This window comes from Mauremys mutica, chromosome 1, assembly GCF_020497125.1.
Source record: "Mauremys mutica isolate MM-2020 ecotype Southern chromosome 1, ASM2049712v1, whole genome shotgun sequence".
Lineage (NCBI taxonomy): Eukaryota > Metazoa > Chordata > Testudines > Geoemydidae > Mauremys > Mauremys mutica.
The window spans coordinates 323,899,966-323,920,136 of record NC_059072.1 but is presented as its reverse complement, the minus strand read 5'-3'; the positions used below and the strand labels follow the sequence as shown (position 1 = coordinate 323,920,136).

Here is a 20,171-nt window from a genome sequence, read left to right as displayed (position 1 = left end):
AATTACTTGACCCAAGAAACTGAAGATAAGCCTTTTCTGGCAGGCTTTTAAGGATGTGAATAGACTATATATGCCAAATGTTTTGATTTCTTGGGCCCAATTCATTCCTGAATGGTTGATCCTTAGTTTTGAACATTAAGCTTCCACAGGTGCACACTGGTGCCCTCTCTTATATTCATCTGTCTGCTAAACATTGTAAGGGATTCTGTCCTGGAGCATAGGCTGCAAAAATCCCAGACCAAAAATAACCAACGACTGATCAACCAACCCTTAGCAGAGTGGTTAAACTACAACTGTTGAACGTAGGGCATGGCAACTAAAGTTTCTTCATAATGTGATACAGTTTATTTATTAGGGAAGCTGAAGGTGGAGGAATGGGACAGCTATAAGATAAATCTTGGGTTTTGCCCCTGTAAAATAAGTATTTACCTTTCAGCAATGCCCAGTTCTGGTATTTCAATAACTGCTCCTTTACGTCCTGCTTGGTGGCAGATACACTGTCCCCTGCTGATACAAGAGAGGGAGCTCCCTTTAGGAGCAGGACTATAACTCTTTGAACCTAAAATCCATCAGGAACAGAAATCAAGAACATTTTAAAAAGTATTTTCGTTTAAACTTTTTTAAAGCAGAGCTCAAAATTTTTTTGCAAACATTTGTACTGAAAATTTTTGTATTTGCTCTTTCCTCCCTTTCCCCATTTTGCCACTGACAAAGGAGAAAAAGAAAAATGGGGAAGAAAGGGGAAAAATCAGGACCCCATTCTTGCTTACCATTCTTAATAAAACTCTTCAGCACATTTGTACCAATATGGAACTTGCTGATTCATCCATTAAACTGGGCAAATGAGAACTAGGATCTCATGTTTCCTGGTGGTGCCACAAATGGTCCTTCGAGAACTGTATCTTTAGTATCTATATAGGGAAGAGTTTGATCTCCAGCTCTTTCAATCTGTAGTTTATTACCAAGGGTCTGTTTAAGGTTTAAGCCAATCTCTAATGATTAGAGACCAGGATGGGACCTATTTGGGGGCAGATTATCCCACATCTGCATACTGTGAGGCTCTTAAACTTTCCTCTGAAGCATCCAGCCCTGGCCACTGTCAGAGACATGATGTTGTGTGAAAAAGTATTTCCTTTTATCAGTTTTGAATTTCCCACCTTTTAATTTCGTTGAGTGTCCTTGTTCTTATATTATGAGACAGGGGGCCAGAAATTCCCAGTCTACATTCTCTACATCATTCATTATTTTAAATTACTTATATCATCTCTCCACTTATTCATCTCCTTTTTAAGGTAAACAATTCCAATATTTTCAATCTCTCTTCACATGAGTTTTTACATGTCCTTTCTCATTCTCATTTCTCTTCTCTGAACCCCCGTGTAGTTCTGAAATAGATGAAGCCACACCACTGATGTACATTTACTGTAATATTTTCTGTGTTTTTCTCCATCCATTCCTTACACATACTGACATCTTGTTCGCTTTTTTTTGGCCACAGCTGTGTATTGAACAGAGGTTTTCATTCAGCCAGGGACCCTTTTGTGAACTGTTATAATTAATGTAGAACCCAATAGAGCATATGAGTAGTTTAAGTGTTTTCTTCCAATGGGGATTATTTTACATTTGTTGACATTTAATTTCATTTGCCATTAAATTGCTCATTCACCTAGCTTGATTAGGTATCTGCGAAGTTCTTCACAGTCATCTCTGGTCCTAAGTAACCAAAATAGCTGTGTCATCTGCAGATTTTGCTCACTACTCACCATCCCCTTTCCAGATCAATATATTAAACACGGATTCTAGTATAGAACCTTTTGCTATTAACCTTTTACCGTGATGAAAATGACCATTTTATCCTGCTCTTTGCTCTCTGTCTCCTAGACTGTTTTTGATCCATGACAATACCTTGTTTCTTATTCCAGGACTATTTAACTTCATTAGTAGCCTCTTGTGTGGGATCTTGTTGAAGGCCTTTTGGAAGTCTAATAAATTGTCACATGCTTCTCTTTTACAAATTCTATAATTACACATTCAAAGAATTCTAACAGATTAGTGAAACATGATTTTCCTTTAGAAAATCTGTTCTAGTTAGACCCCATCATATGATGGTTTTCAAGGTATTGTGTTATTCTGTCTTTAATGATCAATTCATCCAATTTGCCATATACAGACTTACTGGTCTGTAATTCTCCAGATCACCTCTACAGTCTTTATAAAATCTGGGTACAACACTTGCTGCCCTCTAGTACAGTATCTGTTTTTAATGAGAGATTGCAAATTTCTATTATCAGCTCAGGCACTTAATACCTGAGTTCCTTCAGAACTCCTGAATGTATATATCCTCTGGCCCTGGTGAGGTATTGCAATTTAATTTATCAATTTGCTCCAGCACCTCTTCTTCGGACACCTCAGTCTCCAAGAACCACATTATTATTATCAGAGAAGAGCAGGTCTGGGGTAGGTGTGGTGAAAACTGATGCAAGGAAATCATTTAACTTTTTTGTGGCACCCTAGAGACTAACAAATTTATCTGAGCATAAGCTAAGGTGCCACAAGTACTCCTGTTCTTTTTGTGGATACAGACTAACACAGTTGCTACTCTGAAACTTAACTTTTCAGCAACCTTCCTTAATTACTCCCTTTAGCCCTTGGTTATCCACCAGACCCACCGATTTTTTTGCAGGCTTCCTGCCTCTGATATACTTAAAGATATGAAAACAAAGGCATTCTGTAACTATTTGGGGCTAGAATTACAAATGGACTGAAGTACCTAACTGCCACATTAGGGGCCTAAATCCTAGAATCAGACCCCACTGGTATTTACAAAACCACTGCTCAGTTCTGCTGAATCATAAAACACCTAAACTCACTAGGTGCCTCTGAGCATGCACATGCTGTAGGTATCCAGACACTTAAGCCCCAGAGTGATGCAGGAACTGGGATAAGATGGGCATTCCTCTGCCTAACTCGCCTGCAGGGTCCGAGCTGGTAACCATGCTTGGAGCCCCAGGTGAGCTAACACAGAACAGCTGGGAGGCAGGAAGAGGAACTCCCTCATAACTTTTAGCCTAGTGGTTAGGGTACTTACATTGGCCGTGGGGACCCCCTCCACCCATGTCAAACCCACCTCCACCTGAGAAGCTACTTCTGAGGTGAGTGTCGAACAGCAATCTGTCACTTCTGAGGTGAGTGCCCTAACCCCTGGGCTATGAGATGGGGAAGAGGGACTCTCTAAGAATATGTCTACACTGCTGCCCCCGTCCCCCAACCCTTATGGCAGCAAGTCTCAGAGCCTGGGTCAGCTGTCTCAAGCTCATGTGAAGGGGCTAAAAATAGCAGTATAGACATTCCCACTCAGGCTGGAGCCTGGGCTCTGAGACCTGTTTCAGAGCCCAGGCAGGAATGTCTACACTGCTATTTTTAGCCCTCAGTCTTGTGAGCCCAAGTCAGTTGACTTGGGCTCTGAGATGCACTGCTGTGGGTTTTTTTCCCAGCGTAGATGTACCCTCAGTCTCTCCTGTTGAAGCTGTTGCACTGTGGCTATATGATTAAAGTGTCATTGGAGCAGGGGGAGCAGCCGAGGTGAGTGCTCTAACCACCGGGCTATAGAGTCATTCTCAGAGTTATCTCATGTCTCCCTGGCCTAGTGACTCTGTAATTATTTAATCCACAATAGAACAGCTTCAACAGGAGAGACTGAGACATCCCCCTCCCCCATCAGCATAGCCTGTAGCCCAGGGGTTAGGGCACTCAGTGAGAAGTGTCAGATCCCTGTTCAAAACCCTTCTCCCCCCCAGGTGGAGAGGGGATTTGAACTGGGATGGGGTGGGGGTGTCTCTGATATCTCAGGTGAGTACCCTAACTACTGGGCTAAAAGTTTTGAGCAAGGTCCTCCCTCTGGCAGGCCTCTTGCAAAAATGGTGTAGGTGCCTCACCCCCAGAGAGGGCTTGCAATGGAGAATCCTGAGAGGAGGGAGGCACCTCTCTCCAAACAAGATTTACACATGTAACTCCCTCAGAGGAGTTGGGGCTTAGGACAGTGGTTTTCAAACTTTTTTTCTGGGGACCCGTTGAAGAAAATTGTTGATGCCCATGATCCAACAGGGATGAGGGGCTTGGGGTGTGGGAGGGGGCTCTGGGCTGGGGCAGGGGGTTGGAGTGCAGGAGGAGGTCAGGGCTCTAGGCTGGGGGTGCAGGGTCTGGGGTGGGGCTGGGGCTGAGAGGTTTGGGGTGCAGGAGGGGCTCCGGGTTGGGGCGGGGAAGTCAGGGCTGGGGGTTGGGGCATGGACTTACCTTCGGTGGCTCCTGGTCAGAGGTGCAGCCGGGGTGTTGAGGCAGGCTTCCCGCCTGTCCTGGCACCACAGACCGCACTGCACCTGAAGCAGCCAACAGCAGGTCCGGCTCCTAGGCAGAGGTGTGCAAGTGGCTCTCACCTGCAGGCACTGACCCACCCAGGTCCCATGGGACAGGAACCAGCCAATGGGAGTGTGGAGCTGGTGCTCGGGGTGGGGGCAGTGCGCGGAGCCCAGGCAGTGCGCGGAGCCCTATGGTCCCCCTGCCTAGAAGCCGGACCCGCTGCTGGCCGCTTCTAGGGCACAGCACGGTGTTGGAACAGGTAGGCACTAGCCTGCCTTAGCTGGGCATCACCGCCGACAGGACTTTTAACAGCCCGGTTGGTGGTGCTGATCAGAGCGACCCAGTGCCTGACATGCTGCGACCAAGTACTGGGTCATGACCTGAACTTTGAGAAACACTGGTTTAGGACACACCCTTGCCTTGGCATCTCCCATTAGCTAGCTTAAACAGGGAGCCTCCCAGCATGCTGGCTTTTGTGGTCTCATTCTTACGCACCTAATCTCCCTCCATTCATTGTATAGGAAGCCTGAGCACTGAACTCAGGCTTTGTAAATCCCAGTGATTTTCTAGGCACTGCAATGCTTAGTGTCACCATGCCCAAGTGCCTTTGTGAATCTAGCCCTTGCTCTCCAGACTCCAGGTTGGCCCATCTAATTTCCCTGTTCTGACTGCTATAATTTATGATCCTGTTTATTGGCTTCACTAGGCCAAGATTTTAAAGGTTGAAGAATGGCTGAGAGCTTCTCGAACGTGGCCATTTAGCCATATTAATTTACTGCTTGCCTTCCTGGTTCCCTTTCGGTTCAGCTGTCTTTTGTTCAGAGACTCCATTATTATTTTGCAGCATCCAACCTATGGATTTTGTTTCCTTTCATTTTAACTTTAGAGCTTTTTTGACTAATCTCATTTTAATGAAATCTCCTTTTCTAAAGTTTAGTATCACTGTGTCACTTTTTGGTACCTGTGATAGCATCTTCCGTGGCCAGGCGGCCTAGTGACTAGATTGTTGGTTTTTCAGTCGGTAAGGCCAGAGGGTATGACAGGGGTTCCAGGCCCTTCCTCTCTACAGGGTCCCAGCCCTGGATCCTGTGTAGATCAACCCCTAAACAGCGGAGATGGGTCTCCTTCCCGGCTTCCCTGGGCTACTTCCTACAAGTCTCTTCAGCTTGGGGCATGGCCCCACTAGCCCAGTTTACTGGCGCTTGCCTAGTCAGTTGCCCTGGGTGGTAGGGATTATTTACTGCCTCCTCTTGGCAGGGGCGTGCTTACTTGCTTCAAGTGGCTGTGCTGGCTGATCCATCCCTTCGGGCAGGTAGGCAGAGGGCTCTTGCCTCCTTGCCAATCAGCCCCCAACTGAGCCAGGCTCCCTTCTTTTCTCCCCGCTCTAGGCCTGGCATTGTCTCCAGGCATAGCGTCGTAGGGTTACCTGACCCCAAAGGGTTTTTTAACATCAGCTGGAGGGCAGTTTCTCTGCTCCTTCACAGCACCCTCCTGGGATGTTGAACCTAAATTATACTGTGATACAACTGTATTTTGGTTCAACTATTTTTACTGCTTGAATTAGCTTCTCTGTATTACTTAAGACTAAAGATACACACTAAACTTTTAACAGTATAACTCATTCCAAAATAGTTATGTCATTTTCAAAGCAGATTAATTAAAGTGGGATCATAATCAAATGCACAGAATTTACTGAGGACCGTTGTGCCAGCCACAGTGACCACTGTTGATGGCATTGTACTAGGCAAGTAGAGTGAAGTTCCCAGATCTGGCTCTATTCTGCAAATCCACAAGTCTTTGGGGTGGCCTTGTGGGTGATGTGAGGTAGAGTCAAGGAGTAAACCCCTTTGTGCGTTGATGGAGAGTTTTTGATAGCACAGTGTGCTGGGGTGTTTTTGTCCATCCTGGCAGCATGGCTGAAGAGCATGCAACACTGCTTTTGGAGGTACTGAGTGATTGGAGGAAGGTCAGATAGCTTAAGACTGAAATTTCACACCAAGTTGAACCACTTTATGCTCAGGATTTGGTGCTGATAATGCACATGGCCTCCAAGTCTGCCTATAAGGGGATCCAGGTCTCTGACCATATAGCAGTACAAGCAATTCACAGATTTGATATATCCTCAACTTTGTTTCAAAACAGAAATGTTTTTGTGTTCATAGGCAAAACATGGGCTTCATGGGCAAAAATGTTAAACATTTCCTTTCTAAGACTTCTTACCCTTCACTGGAGGAGTGCTGTAATTTAATAGAAAGTGCATGATTACTAATAGGCTCTTCCTTAGAGTTAATGATCATAGACAAAGTTTTCAAACCTGGGTCAGCTCCCACTAACTTCAAAGTTATTTATGGGTTCTCAGCGATTTAGAAAATGAGGGCACTTTCATTAAGGGATCTAAATATGGCGTTAGCAGTTTGACTTTTGTGCCCAGGTTTGAAAATTCTGGATTTTGTGGCCTTTTAAAAAACAAGACATTATGTATAAAACCCATTCAGGTGGGCACTCTGCTCACAAGACCCAGGCTTCTGGATGCCAGATTGCATGAACAGCAGAGTAGTTACTAATGAGGACGAGGAGAGTTCTGCACTACTGCGCTATTGTTACTAAACTGAACACACTATCAACTAAGCCAGTACTAGCCTAATGGGGAAGCTTTCTCCAAGTATGCCACACTAATTCTTACATTACTGGACCAACCAGGAATTGTTTAATCAACAAGGACAGTAGCAAACATTCCAATAGCAGGAGAGTGAAGAAAGGTGCCCTTGTTTGCAGATTAATTTTGTACATGCCATGGTCTCTCAGGTTTCCTATTGTGAATGGGCCTTTTCACCTCTTATTGGGTGACATCTTCAGTTTCTCTAGGAGGAATTTATTTGGTTGGTTGGATGCTAACAGTGTATATCTATGTTTGTCATCATCTGCATGTTGCTCTTGCAATCAGTTATATATCAGGAGCTGTAGCTAGGTCAGCTTGCTAATGACTTATAATGGCCATGCCATCATTTCACAACCTATTTTCTATGCAAAGAGGCTGCAGGAGCTTGCTTTCTGCATTGGAGTCTTTTGCTGACCAAACTTTACTTTGTTTCATTACAGAAGAGAGTAAATGTCAGGGTACAAGACATGTTTGCAGAACCCTCCCACCCCCAACTGTGGGATAAGAAACAAAGTTTTTTCTGAAACTTGATGTGAATCTTTTGACACATTTCTGGTTCAGAATCATTCGAAGTGTGGCCAAAACATCTAATATAAAAATATTTTACTATGTATCTAGATCAGATTATGTTCATGCCCATTATTGCATAGTGATTCATTTTGTAAGACACACTGAAGATGTAAAGTGATATAGAAGAAGTAAATAATGTAACTTTAACCCTCTGTCTTGACAAAGCCCTGGCTGGGATGATTTAGTTGGGAATTGGTCCTGCTTTGAGCAGGGGGTTGGACTAGATGACCTCCTGAGGTCCCTTCCAACCCTGAGATTCTATGATTCGCTATCTCACTTTCCCCTCTTCAGACGTACAGAGGAGTCTAGACAGTGAACAGTGATATAGAGCCTAAGTGGTGACATTAATAGGCAAAAGGTGTTTCCTTCAATATAAGGGCTGCAATTAATGAGGAATTAATGAACGTATTGTTTCCACTTGTTAAAATAATTTGTTCAATACACATATCAATAGGGAGAGCAGAGAAGTCCTTACTGGTCAAATCCTACATGTGCTGCTAAATGCAGCTAGTAGAATCCTGTATATGCTGCTAGAGTTACTGTCAGTTTGTGAACATGAGTAAATCAACTAATTTGCTTTTAGAACAGGAGTACTTGCGGCACCTTAGAGACTAACAAATTTATTTGAGCATAAGCTTTTGTGGGCTACAGCTCATTTAATCAGATGCATAGAATGGAACATATAATTAGAAGATATATATACATACAGAGAACATGAAAAGGTGGAAGTTGCCATACCAACTCTAAGAGGCTAATTAATTAAGATGAGCTATTATCAGTAGGAGAAAAAAAAACTTTTGTCGTGATAATCAAGATGGCCCATTCCAGACAGTTGACAAAAAGGTGTGAGGATACTTAACATGTGGAAATAGATTCAATTTGTGTAACGACCCAGCCACTCCCAGCCTCTATTCAAGCCCAAGTTAATGGTATCTAGTTTGCAAATTAATTCTAGTTCAACAGTTTCTTGTTGGAGTCTGTTTTTGATGCTTTTCTGTTGCAAAATTGTAACCTTTAAGTCTGTTGCTGAGTGACCAGAGAGGTTGAAGTGTTCTCCTACTGGGTTTTGAATGTTATGATTCCTGATGTCTGATTTGTGTCCATTTATTCTTTTGCGTAGAGACTGTCCGGTTTGGCCAATGTACATGGCAGAGGGGCATTGCTGGCACATGATGACATATATCACATTGGTAGATGTGCAAGTGAACGAGCACCTGATGGTGTGGCAAATACTCACCAGCAACCACATACCACACAATAAAAACTAACCCAGGAACCTATCCTTGCAACAAAGCCCGATGCCAACTCTGTCCACATATCCCTATTCAAGTGACACCATCATAGGACCTAATCACATCAGCCACGCCATCAGGGAAAATGGGGAATGTCAGAGCTCATTAAAAAAATTACTAGATTTGGTCTACATGGGGATCATCCAATTTATTAGAAGGCTTCAGGTGTTTCACTTTTGGGAATTGGTTTGTATACATCCTCACAGCAAAAATGAACCTCCAAACAAAACCAAGTTTTTTTTCAATACTCTATCGCATTGGTTTTGTTCAGCTCTACTGCATTAGCTATGTATTAGTGAAGTCTCGGAAGAGTTAGGATTCACTCAAAACTTTATTACCAAACTAAAATGAAACTGTAGAACTCCATGTTTGTTCCTTTTCAGCGATAGCAGAAAATTTTGCTGCAAGGTTCAAAACTGGTTCAAGCTAAACATTCTCATGTGCTTGGATACATACTAAAACTGAGTTTCACATGGTTTTGTGTTTCTATACCAAACTCTTCCAGTGCCTAGCAAACAGAGGTGTATCATAATTGGTAACAGTAAATAGACACACATAAAATTATAATAAAAGAACACAACTAATCTTTGTGCTTTTTGCAAAGGTGTGAAGCCAGCCTTTGGCACCACAGTAACAAAATGTACGTACCTTAGCATTTTTCGATACCACCTGCCACCATAGTACATAACCAATATTTTGAAGGATATTTTTCAAATTCTATTACATTGTATTAAGTTTTCTATAAATTGCTGTTCATAGCCAGGAGATTATAAAAGTAAGAACTGATTAAAGAAGTAATTCTCATGTTTAACTAATACAGTGGCTTCATGCATAAAGATTTATATAAATTGTATTTGCTTAGAAATTATATGTTGAGTTATGCTGACATACAGTTTTAAAACAGACTATACAGTTACTGCAGCTGTGTTAGTCTCTTGAGAGCTAAATTAAGTTTTAAAAAATCAACTGTGGATTGCTTAATAAGGAAAGGATGATGTACATGAATTCTTCACATGAATAACATTTTCAATTTATGATGTTAATTCAGGATTGTTTAAAAACCTATTAATGAAGGCAAATTAAAAATAGATTTAAAAACAATTAAACACCAAGCCCAATCCTCAAGCCCTCATGCATGGGCCTCCTTTGACTTCAGTGGGAGTTCTCAGTGGGTATATCTACACAGCATTTTGGAGCAAGCCTCACAGCACGAGTTGACAGACTCACATGAGCAGGGTTCATGCTCGCGCTCTAATAGCTGCATAGACTGCACTTTGAAGTTGCAGCTCAGGCTCCAGAGCCTACCTCCATCCCAAACTGCAATTTCAAACTACTGTGCATACAGCTATTTTTAGAGCGCTAGCATGAGCCCTACTAACCTGAGTCTGTCAACACGGGTTGGGAGATTCACTCCAAAATGCTGTGCAGACATACCCATTGGGTGCTTGCAGGGTCAGGGCTATGAAAACATTTTCATCAGATGGATTTTTATTCCTGGTCTATTATCCCATTTCTTATTAAAAATTTCAGTATTCATCTGCAGGAAATAAAGATGCTACAGCTCTCATTTTCCTCTGAACTCTACCTTTAGATGTAACTTCTTAGAAACTCTGCTAAAAATGACTCAGATTTGAAATCTCGGTTTTTACTAACTTGCTGCCAAGACCTGACACTGCTGATTGCATATACCCAGCTACAAAAGAGGCATTAAACTTCTAGAGATGACAGAGCTGAACCAATTTATTTTTCATAAAGTAGTCATAAGAAAGAACATGCTTAGTAAACAAAGGAAGCCACACAACCAAAAAATTAAAACAGAATACTGAAAAATTTGTTAAAAAGTCACAGGATAAAAATGAAAACGAGTAACCTTTATCCCCCAAATTGCAACTTTTATGGGCTAAAATTATAAATAAATATAGCAAATCCAAAGGCTTCCTGCATTAAAGTTAGAACCTGAACAGAGGTGTAGTTGGGGTAATGCTCTTCTCCATTGTAAGGTGGGAGAAAGTATCTTGGGGAAACATGGGGCTGTTTGGTTATGTCCTATTTTTCCTGGCTTTGTTTTCAATGTCCTAGGAAGGGTGCTTTGGGAGCATGGTGGGTTCGAACTTCCTGTGGCTATAAGGAGAAATCTTCACATGGTTTATTTATTTTGTTTTTTTTGGCTGCTGTCAAAACAGTGCCCTAGCTTTGCCCCATTAGCTATCTTCCACTTAGGCAGTTATGGCCCCCCCATCATCACAATATCTGAGCATCTCCCAAATATTTAAAAACAGAAATCTTCTTGTTGTCCATAACAACTCTGTGAGTTCAGTTTCTGAGTAAGGAACAGAGACATTTCAGAGTGTTTCATATCAGCCCTGTAGCTTCCTGGAGGCAGAACATGAGTCGTCATTGGTATCTGATTCTTAAGAAAGGCCATGCAGGATGGGTATGATGCTGCTTTGCTGGATGAGCTCTTCATGTCTATAGACAACAGGAGTACAAGTGTTATCTCTTTAACCATGCCATAGTCAGAAGTATGACAGAGTGATGCAGGATACTGGTAGCTGACGGGTGGTATTGCTGTTTTCTCCCTAGCGTCTCAATTAGCATGCTTAGGAAATAACACTGTTTGGGGTGCTGGGAGAGCTCCATCATTGAGCAATGGTTTCTTTAAGTATTGGTCTATTACCTCTTCTAGGGTGAGTAGCGATGATCTCATATTAGGGGTCCTTCGTGTTCTCCATCTCAGGGTGGTCCTGGTATCTAACTCCTCTGAAAGGCCCAGGAGCTTCCAAGCCAATGCAGTGAAGAGAAAACTACCTGGAGACAGTCATGTTTAAAATGATGGCAGGTATTTGCTCACAGCCTGCCTTTTCTGAGACATGCTCACAAGACAGGCTGGGAAGTCTTAGTACAACAAAGGCAGACATTTTGGAAGGCTAAACTTTCTACTCTGGTTGGGACAAGCTAGGAAATGGGGTGAGAAGCCCAGAGCCTTTATAAACAGGACTACTTTCCAGCCTTCAGTAGATTGGGCAGGAAGGCTAATCTTGTCTCAGAGCCAAAGGAAACATCCGAAAACATATTACACATAAACATTAACCTGTTCCTTCTGTCACTATTTAAGGCTTTGTATCTCATTATATGTTGTTTGTATTCTGGGGTAATAAATACTTTAATTTTTATTTATCTCTGTACTTACATTACGCTGCCTTGGTAACCTTGGGCTCCTGAGATAATGTAGGCTCACTATGACACCTTCGTTAAGATTAAAAAACCAGTTAGAAATAATTGTAGGACACAGATGGACAAAGGTAGTGTTCAGTTTGTTAAACACTGAACCACCAAGTTATGACTAAAGCAAGATGATTAAGATGACTGCAAGCAATATTGAGCACAATCTTAAAAAATGACAAAGGTCTTTACTTCAATCTTCTAATTTATTCTGTTTGTTGAGGAGGTCTTGAGCCTACTCACTTTCACAAAGAGTTTACAATTTTCAAAGCCTCTGTAAACAGTCTTAAATTTCCAGTTTTGATTGAGATATGTTAATTCTATTACCAAGACAGCAAACAAAAATACATTCATATGGATTACGGGCAGTTCATAATAGTGATGACACACAAAACAATACAGTCAAGCTTTCCTTTTTGATACCAAAATCTTGCAGCTCCTAGGGATTGTGCAGGTAGTCTATGCCTTTGTACAGGGGCGGCTCTACCTTTTTGGCCGCCCCAAGCAGTCATGCGCGGGAGGCGCCCCGGAGCCGCGGGAGCAGCGGACCTCCCGCGGGCATGACTGCGGAGGGGCCGCTGGTCGCGCGGCTCGGCTGGACCTCCCGCGGCTGCGGACGGTTCGCAGGTCCGGCGGCTCTGCTTGAGCTGCCGCAGGCATGCCTGCGGAAGGTCGAGCCGAGCCGCGGGACCAGCGAACCGTCCGCAGTCATGCCTGCGGCAGGTCCGGTCGTCCCGGGGCTCCGGTGGACCTCCCGCAGGCATGACTGCGGCAGGTCCGCCGGCCCAGCCTGCCGCCCCCCCGGGAAAGGGCCGCCTCACGCGCGTGCTTGCCGCGCTGGGGTCTGGAGCCGGCCCTGCCTTTGTAACCCCCAATTCCTATAAAGGAAACATGGTAGGTACATTTTGGGTTGGACTATATTGCTGTATTACTGGTCTTCCATTCTCAGGTTGTAAATGCTATTTCTGCAGCACACTCAGCAAGTGACCAGTACTAAAACTCAGGTATCCCACATGCTAGAGAGCAGGGCCAGTCCCCACACAAGAATTCTGCTGATGTCCATTTTTGTAAACTTTAGCATTTCCTGGAATGAGTATACTTTTGTATGGAAGCTAGATGTCATAACAGTTCCACAGGCAAACCTGATTACACTGATAAATACTGTAAAATTATTGTATCAGAAATTGGATTCATTAAATATTTAAGTTGCATAAAAATTTACATATGATTTAGCCAGCATACAAACAAAAATACATGAAAACCCCAACCTCTAACATTTATAGTAATAAAAGAACAAGTAACTTATTTAGAAAGGGCTTTTCCCAGTTTGCTTCCAGACTTCTTTTGCTCCTTTAATGCTTTCTCTTTTGACACATTTCCAGTATCCTTGTACCCCTTGCTGTTGTGGTACCTGTTATCAACAATAACAACAAAGTTACATAGTTTTGTTCCATCTTTACATATAAAATACCTTCCCTATATTATGGCTGTTCAACACACAAAAGCATAGCAGCATCATAGTGCTACCCTTCCACAGTTCGTATGGATAATACTGAGTATCAGAATTAGCACAACATTGCATCCACACCAGCCAATCAGCATTCAGGATTCCTCAATATGCTGAAATCCTCTTATTTTGCTGTACAGCCTGTGTTTCTCAGACAGGTGGACAGCTAATCTTGATTGGCTGGTGAAGGTCTTTTCTCTCCTGGTGGAAAATTTCATTATAATTAGTATTAGGCCCAAACTGCAGTTCCAGTCTGGATTCAAACTTTTCCATTGATCACGGAGTTCAGATCTGGCATACCGGTTCATGTTTAGCTTTAACTATAACAGTTATATGAACTATAAATATATATATAGAAAGAATTAAAATAAATGCTGAACAAGTTTACATTCCCCAAATAAAACAAAAATACCATTGAGAGGCCAGTTCAACAAATATCTGCTCTTCCTCTTATTATGGATGTTCTCTTATCACCAATGAGCTAATACTTATCCTATGAGAGATACTCCAATTAGAATGATAAATTCAGATTATAGACCCTAATAAAAGAAATCAATTTGCTGCATAAAATGCCGATGTATCCCAGGATGTTAACCTGGGGGGAGTGATATGAAAGAGGAAGCATACTCAGCATGACTGGTATGCAGGTACACTTATTACAAACTCAGTGGGAGTTTCTTCTCTGAGATGCCTGCTTCAAAGAGTTCCTCAGTTCATGTCAGAAAGACATTCTCAGACACTGAATTCCAGATCCTTCAGAAGCATCTGAATGTTTAGGAGCAATGTGCATGCAAGGTAATAGGGTAGTTTTTCTTCAGTAATTGTTAGTAGTAGGAATCATCAGTTTTTAATGTTTTTTCCCTATCAACTAGTTTTGCCTTCACTTCTACAAATGTTAACACAGTAGAATTAAAAATTCCCAATGTTACACACATGCGTCTGATGAAGTGGGTATTCACCCATGAAAGCTTATGCTCCAATACATCTGTTAGTCTTTAAGGTGCCACAGGACTCTTTGTTAATATTTTTTGTGTAATTTAAGGGTAGTTAAATACTTTCGTTGCAGATTTTAGACAACTCTAGTTTTGTTACCCTTAAGCCTCGATGCATCCTGTTCTTTAATACTCCCAGAAACTCTCCATGGCTGAGGCAATTATCTCCATCTAAATCAAAGATCTTGAAGACTGTGTCCAAAACGTTGTCTGAGAGCTCCTGTCCTGTTGCCACTTTCACAGCTCTCTTGAACTCAGCTAGTAAAAACGTAATGTTAATGTTAATTACACAATGTGTAATAACACATTACAGAGACATGAAGAAAAACTACACACACATAAATAGTGGGATTCTGTACCAATTTATGATGTCTTCTGGGTATCCTAACCTATGGTATTTGGGATGTGTGAACTAGTAACTTATATTAGAAGACCTCAATCCACATGCTCTTGAGCTTGCTTTGTATTTCAATGCAATCTTTGCTGCTTGTATTATGAGCTTTTAAAATAAATGATTTCTTCTGAAGCAACAAGAACAAATGGTAATCATTAATATTTGCTGAAAATAGCTACATTAAAAGAATTAACTACTTTTGGCTTACACCTGTGTATGTAGATTGCAAGGACTTAACCCACAAAGGTCTTATAAAAATACTAACATTTTATTTGGAATCAGTCTAATGCTAAATAATTCCATATTAAAATCTTTGTCTATAAGGCATTTTTTTCAAAGACACACTTCACTTCAATTGACAACTCCCTCAGCTTTTTTTTTTTTTTTTTTAAACAGCCAGTAACTATCAGGCACTAAAAAGTGCGTTTACAGCACACGGGTTTATATGCTTTTTGAAGGAGGCTTTAGGAACTGGTCTGCCCTTTCTTGAATGAGTGGGAGAGAGGAAGGTTTAATGGACTTCATGGAAGAAGCAGCCACTATACCATTCTGGGCCTCCATTTCCCCCTCTATCTTTTGCCATCCTCTTTTCACATTTTTATTGTTATATATGTGTATTGTGGTACTGCCTACAGATCCTAGCCAGGGTCCAGGGTCCTAATGTGCTTCAGGCTGCATACACGTAATAAAAAAAAGCAGATCCTGCCCCAAAGAACTTATAGTCTTAGCACATAAAAAACAACACACAGCTACAAAAAATATCTGGGGGGTGGGAAAGGAGGTGAGGAGGAATGTGGAGGACAGGATAACACAGAAATGATTATGCTTAATACAATAAGCAGCAATCACAGCACACAAACTGCTTAGCTTAGGTCAAACGTTTTATAGGCATCATGGATAGGATGCGTTTTAAGGCGGGATCTGGAGAAGAATAATGAAGAAATAGTAGTTTTATGTATTTTTATGGGGAGCTCCTTCCATTTATAGCACACTGCTCCTACTAGGAGGGTCACATACTAAAATTGAGCCCCATCTTCACAAATGAATGATGTTGGTAACCCTGAGCTAAACCCAGCTAGTTCTAAAGCACGTTAGAGGAAGGGCTACTCATGACTTAGTTCTCAGTGACACAAACAAGTTGGTTTAAGCAGTAATTTAAGTTCCGCCACTAAGGGTTTGTCAACACAAACAGTTAGTTCATGTCAAGCTGGGGTGTTAATCTACCCTGTACTAGCATGCCGCTGAGTAACTGTCCGTGTGCACCCTGCTGAAGTGCATTAATAGTTCATTAATGCACTTTGATTACTCCTATTTCAAAGAGGACTGAATCAAAGCACCTTAAACTGCTAATGCACATCAGCAGAGTCCACACAGTCAGTCCATGGCAGGCTAGCACAGGCCAGATTCAGATCCCAGCTTGCTGTGAACTAAATTTTATTATAGATAAGCCCTTAGCAATATTATTATTTATTATTTGTGTTACGGTAGCACATAGGAGCCCCAGTTGTGAACCAGGACTGCATTGGGTTAGATGCAGTATAAATACAGAACAGAAAGTCAGATTAACCTCCATGCACAAAGGACTGTGCCAAAAACTAAAAGAGTGTATTCATTAAGCACTGTAAGTGTAGAAAAGCCCTACGTTACAATAAAGAGATGTTTGTCATTCTTTGAAATGATTACAACAGCATCTCCCTTCCTCAATATTTGATTGTGAGAAAATTTTTGATACTGGCCAGAAAGGGTTAAGTATCCTGCAGGATAAATGACCCAAATTCAACCTTTGGGGACATACTAGTAGATAATGTTTGTGTTTTTGTGTGTTTACATCAGGGCGGGATTAAGGCAGGGGCTTTAGGGGCTGCAACCCAGGGTCCTGGCTCAAGGGGGGGCGCACAAAAATAAATCACAGGCAGATATCTCCAACGCTGGGCCGCTAAAAGTCCCGCAGTGCAACGGGGTGGTCAGGCAGGCTGCCTGCATGCTGTGGCCCCACACTGCCTGGCTGGAGCTTGCACCTCGCACCCTCTCCTCCACCCCAACCCCCTGCCCCAGATCAGAATCCCCCTCCTGCACTCAAACTCCCTCCCAGACCCCACGCCCCCCCTGCATCTCAATACCCTGCCCCAGCCCCAGCCCAGGAAAAAGACTTGTATACAGGGGCCCCACAAAATCTAATAGACCCAGGCCTGCAGGGGAGTTAATTCGGCTCTGGGTTACATACATATTGTCAGAGGTTAACAGTGTAATTGAATAGCTCGTGTCTATGCTGTATTCTCTTAATTCAGAGATCAAAAGGAGATCTGACCATTTAAATGAACTGTAAATTTAGTGATAACATTATATTGATTTCCTCTTTTAAGTATATAGCAAATCACCCGCAAATGGTGGAAAACAGGCCTTATGTTAATCTGGTGATGCTTAGGAAATAGGTCTACTTCAGAGTCTGGATGATTGCCTATTGTTCACCTAAGGACTCCAAGCTGTCAAGAGAAGGCCTGGAACTGTATTTAAAAAACCCTTGGGTCCTGATCCTTTTTATCTCAGATCTGCTTGATGCTTTATGCAGGGGAAGCTTAAGTCCTAAGACTGAGATCTCCTGTCCCACCTGGATCACCCTGGATATGAACATTGGACTGAATCTACGGACTAATTCTAAGAAATCTTGTAACTCCAAAGCTCACCATTTCTGCTATGAAACTGATCTCAGAACTGTACTCATGTCTGTATGTATACTGATCTTTTAACCACTACTCACTCTTTTCTTTTTAATAAATGTCAATTTAATTAATAAGAATTGGCTGTAGCGTGTATTTGGGTAAGATCTGGAATATTCATTAACTTGGGAGGTAATGTGTCCAATCCTTTGGGATTGGTAGAACTTTCATATTTAACTTGGCTGTCTGGGAGGGAACCCGAAGGCTGAATTACTTTTAAGGGAACTTTGTTTTGGCTTCTGGGTAACCAATAAGATACAGAAGCTGTTTTGTGCTATCTTGGCAAATCTAAGTATTGGAATATCCACCAGCTTTGGGGATTGTCTGCCCCATTCTTTGCACTTTGCCCTAATTGAGTAACCCCAGTGTGCCCCCCCGCCCCACAACCCTGGTCACAGATACACTTAGGTGTCACTAAATAAGTTCAAACTCTTGTGGGTGATTCTGTGAATACTATATTACAGCACACATCAGAATTTAGACATCTTAATAACTTGTGGTTATAAATGCTACTATTCTTTGTGCAAGTTAAATTAATTTGTAATAAAATTTTAATACGATAGTTTTTGGAGTTGACAATGCTAATGTTTGAGATAACTTATTCACACAATCTCTATGCAGTATACTTTCTACTACTTACCCAATTTAACAGGACGATTAGCTACAGTAAACATTTGCATGGCAATAGAAAAGTCTTCTAAGCGATTTGTAAACTGGCAAAATGTCTTGAATTCATCCAAGCTGATATTCTAGAGTACCAAATAATTCAAATTAGGTTTGTTAGATAATAAATCCAGAAACAAGTAGGTCTATTTCCTTAGAGTTCTAGTATTTAGATATTACTGTGGTTATCACCTTTTATATTTCTATTTTCTAGTTATCAAACAATCATCATGTTTATGGATAGCAAAATTAAATCTGAAAGATTGCAAGAACTCCTCTATTTGAAAATAACCATATTTTTAGTATATACTTATCTAATTAGAAACTTGCACTTGAACTTAAAATAAGAAAGCAAAACAAAAATAATATATTCTATGTACCAACCTCTCCTGCTTGGATTCTCTCTTTCACATTTTGCCAGTAAATTTCATTGTTTTCCTCATCAGTGAAATACAATAACCATTCTGCAAAGTCCTCTTTTCTCATGAAGTTCAGACCCTTTGAAAACTGTATGAATTCCATTTCTTGCACCTCTGTTTGTAAATTTTCCATAAATCTAAATGTAAAGAAATACAGTGAAATACATAAAATAACCACAAGTTAGTACTATTAATACTAAACTAGTTACTCAACTCAGTAGAAGAAATAGTAACATTTTAAAATCTATAACTATTCACCGACAAATATTACAATCATGTTAACTGTTTAATATGTCAAAGATACAGTTTAACCTGTGCATGTAAATGTTTCAATGCTGGGTTTCAGTAATTATACCACTAGGGTGCTCTCTAAGTCTATGTACATTCATGGATGTTGCAGTCAGTGTTACATTAGTGAACAACAATTACCCGGAGAAGAGAATATGCAGCAAAGTGTGTATGCATATATAAAGATTATGTGAACCTTAGATGGCCAGCCAGTAACAAGATAATTTAATGCAAAGGGACTGACCTGGTAAATATAGGTTATGGACTAAAATGTGGTTTATGCAATTTAATGTTAAAAACTGTGGGATGAGAGAATTGGACAATGGCTAAAGATATTATACCCTAACAGTCAAGCCACAAGATTCCTGATCATGAAAAGGTGATAGAAGAAAGAAACTTAAAACCATCGATACAGGGCAGCACAGGTAATTAAAGGCCTCAGAGGTTATGAGAGGCTTGGTAAATCAGGTAAATATTCATTAGAAAATGGATTAAGAGGGAATATGATTGGCATGAAAACAGTGCTGAAAGTTACAGAAAATATGATGTCACAGCTATTTGGGAAGGTGACAAGACAACAAACAAGAGCACAATCTGATGTAGGAAGGCATGAACATTAAGGGATTTAGGAGATTATTTCCCCCATAAAAGATCCACGAAATAGGCTACAATTGGCAGCAATAGAAATTACAACTGTAAATATAAGCGTGGCTTTGAGTTTACTTATTTTGGACGAGATAATCACAGGGTGGAGGAGGGTTCATTTCTGGCCTTAAAATCTAGGAATCTGGGGAGGTGTCACACACTTAACAGAATTTCCAAATATCTTTTCTTTCCTATTTTGTTAATTTTCATTTTATTTCTGTTGCCCACATCCCTAAGTAGTTACATTTTTGTTGGAAATATAAGATAAAAGAGCACTTATTCCCAACAATTTGTCTCTCCCTGTGCTTTCTTCTCAATGTCCACAGGTTCTAACAAGAACTTGGTTTTACTGAGTTGCAATAACTACAGAGAGGCTGAAATACAGTACATTTATACTAGAACAAAGTAATTACTTGGAGAATAGAGTAGCAAGGAAAGTGACTGTGC

At 41.3% G+C, this 20,171-nt stretch overlaps 1 protein-coding gene and 1 long non-coding RNA gene across 3 annotated transcripts in view; both read right to left on the bottom strand.

Moving 5' to 3' along the window:
• Nucleotides 1-10,330: 10,330 nt before the first annotated feature.
• On the bottom strand, nt 10,331-12,694 carry LOC123370803. Its single transcript, XR_006579558.1, has 3 exons — nt 12,068-12,694; nt 11,555-11,685; nt 10,331-11,346 (listed from the first exon to the last, which is right to left on the bottom strand). It is a non-coding gene; the product is annotated as an uncharacterized LOC123370803 (long non-coding RNA).
• Nucleotides 12,695-12,838: 144 nt separating this feature from the next.
• Nucleotides 12,839-20,171, bottom strand: part of MICU2 (mitochondrial calcium uptake 2) — a 233,543-nt gene continuing 226,210 nt past the window's right edge. For both annotated transcript variants that reach the window (XM_045017582.1, XM_045017589.1), the window contains exons 9-12: nt 18,757-18,928; nt 18,350-18,458; nt 14,699-14,856; nt 12,839-13,510 (exon numbers count right to left, since the gene is read on the bottom strand). In XM_045017582.1, the coding sequence (XP_044873517.1) occupies nt 13,406-13,510; nt 14,699-14,856; nt 18,350-18,458; nt 18,757-18,928 (544 nt within the window). In that variant the 3' untranslated portion in view covers nt 12,839-13,405. The remainder of the gene's footprint in view (nt 13,511-14,698; nt 14,857-18,349; nt 18,459-18,756; nt 18,929-20,171) is intronic.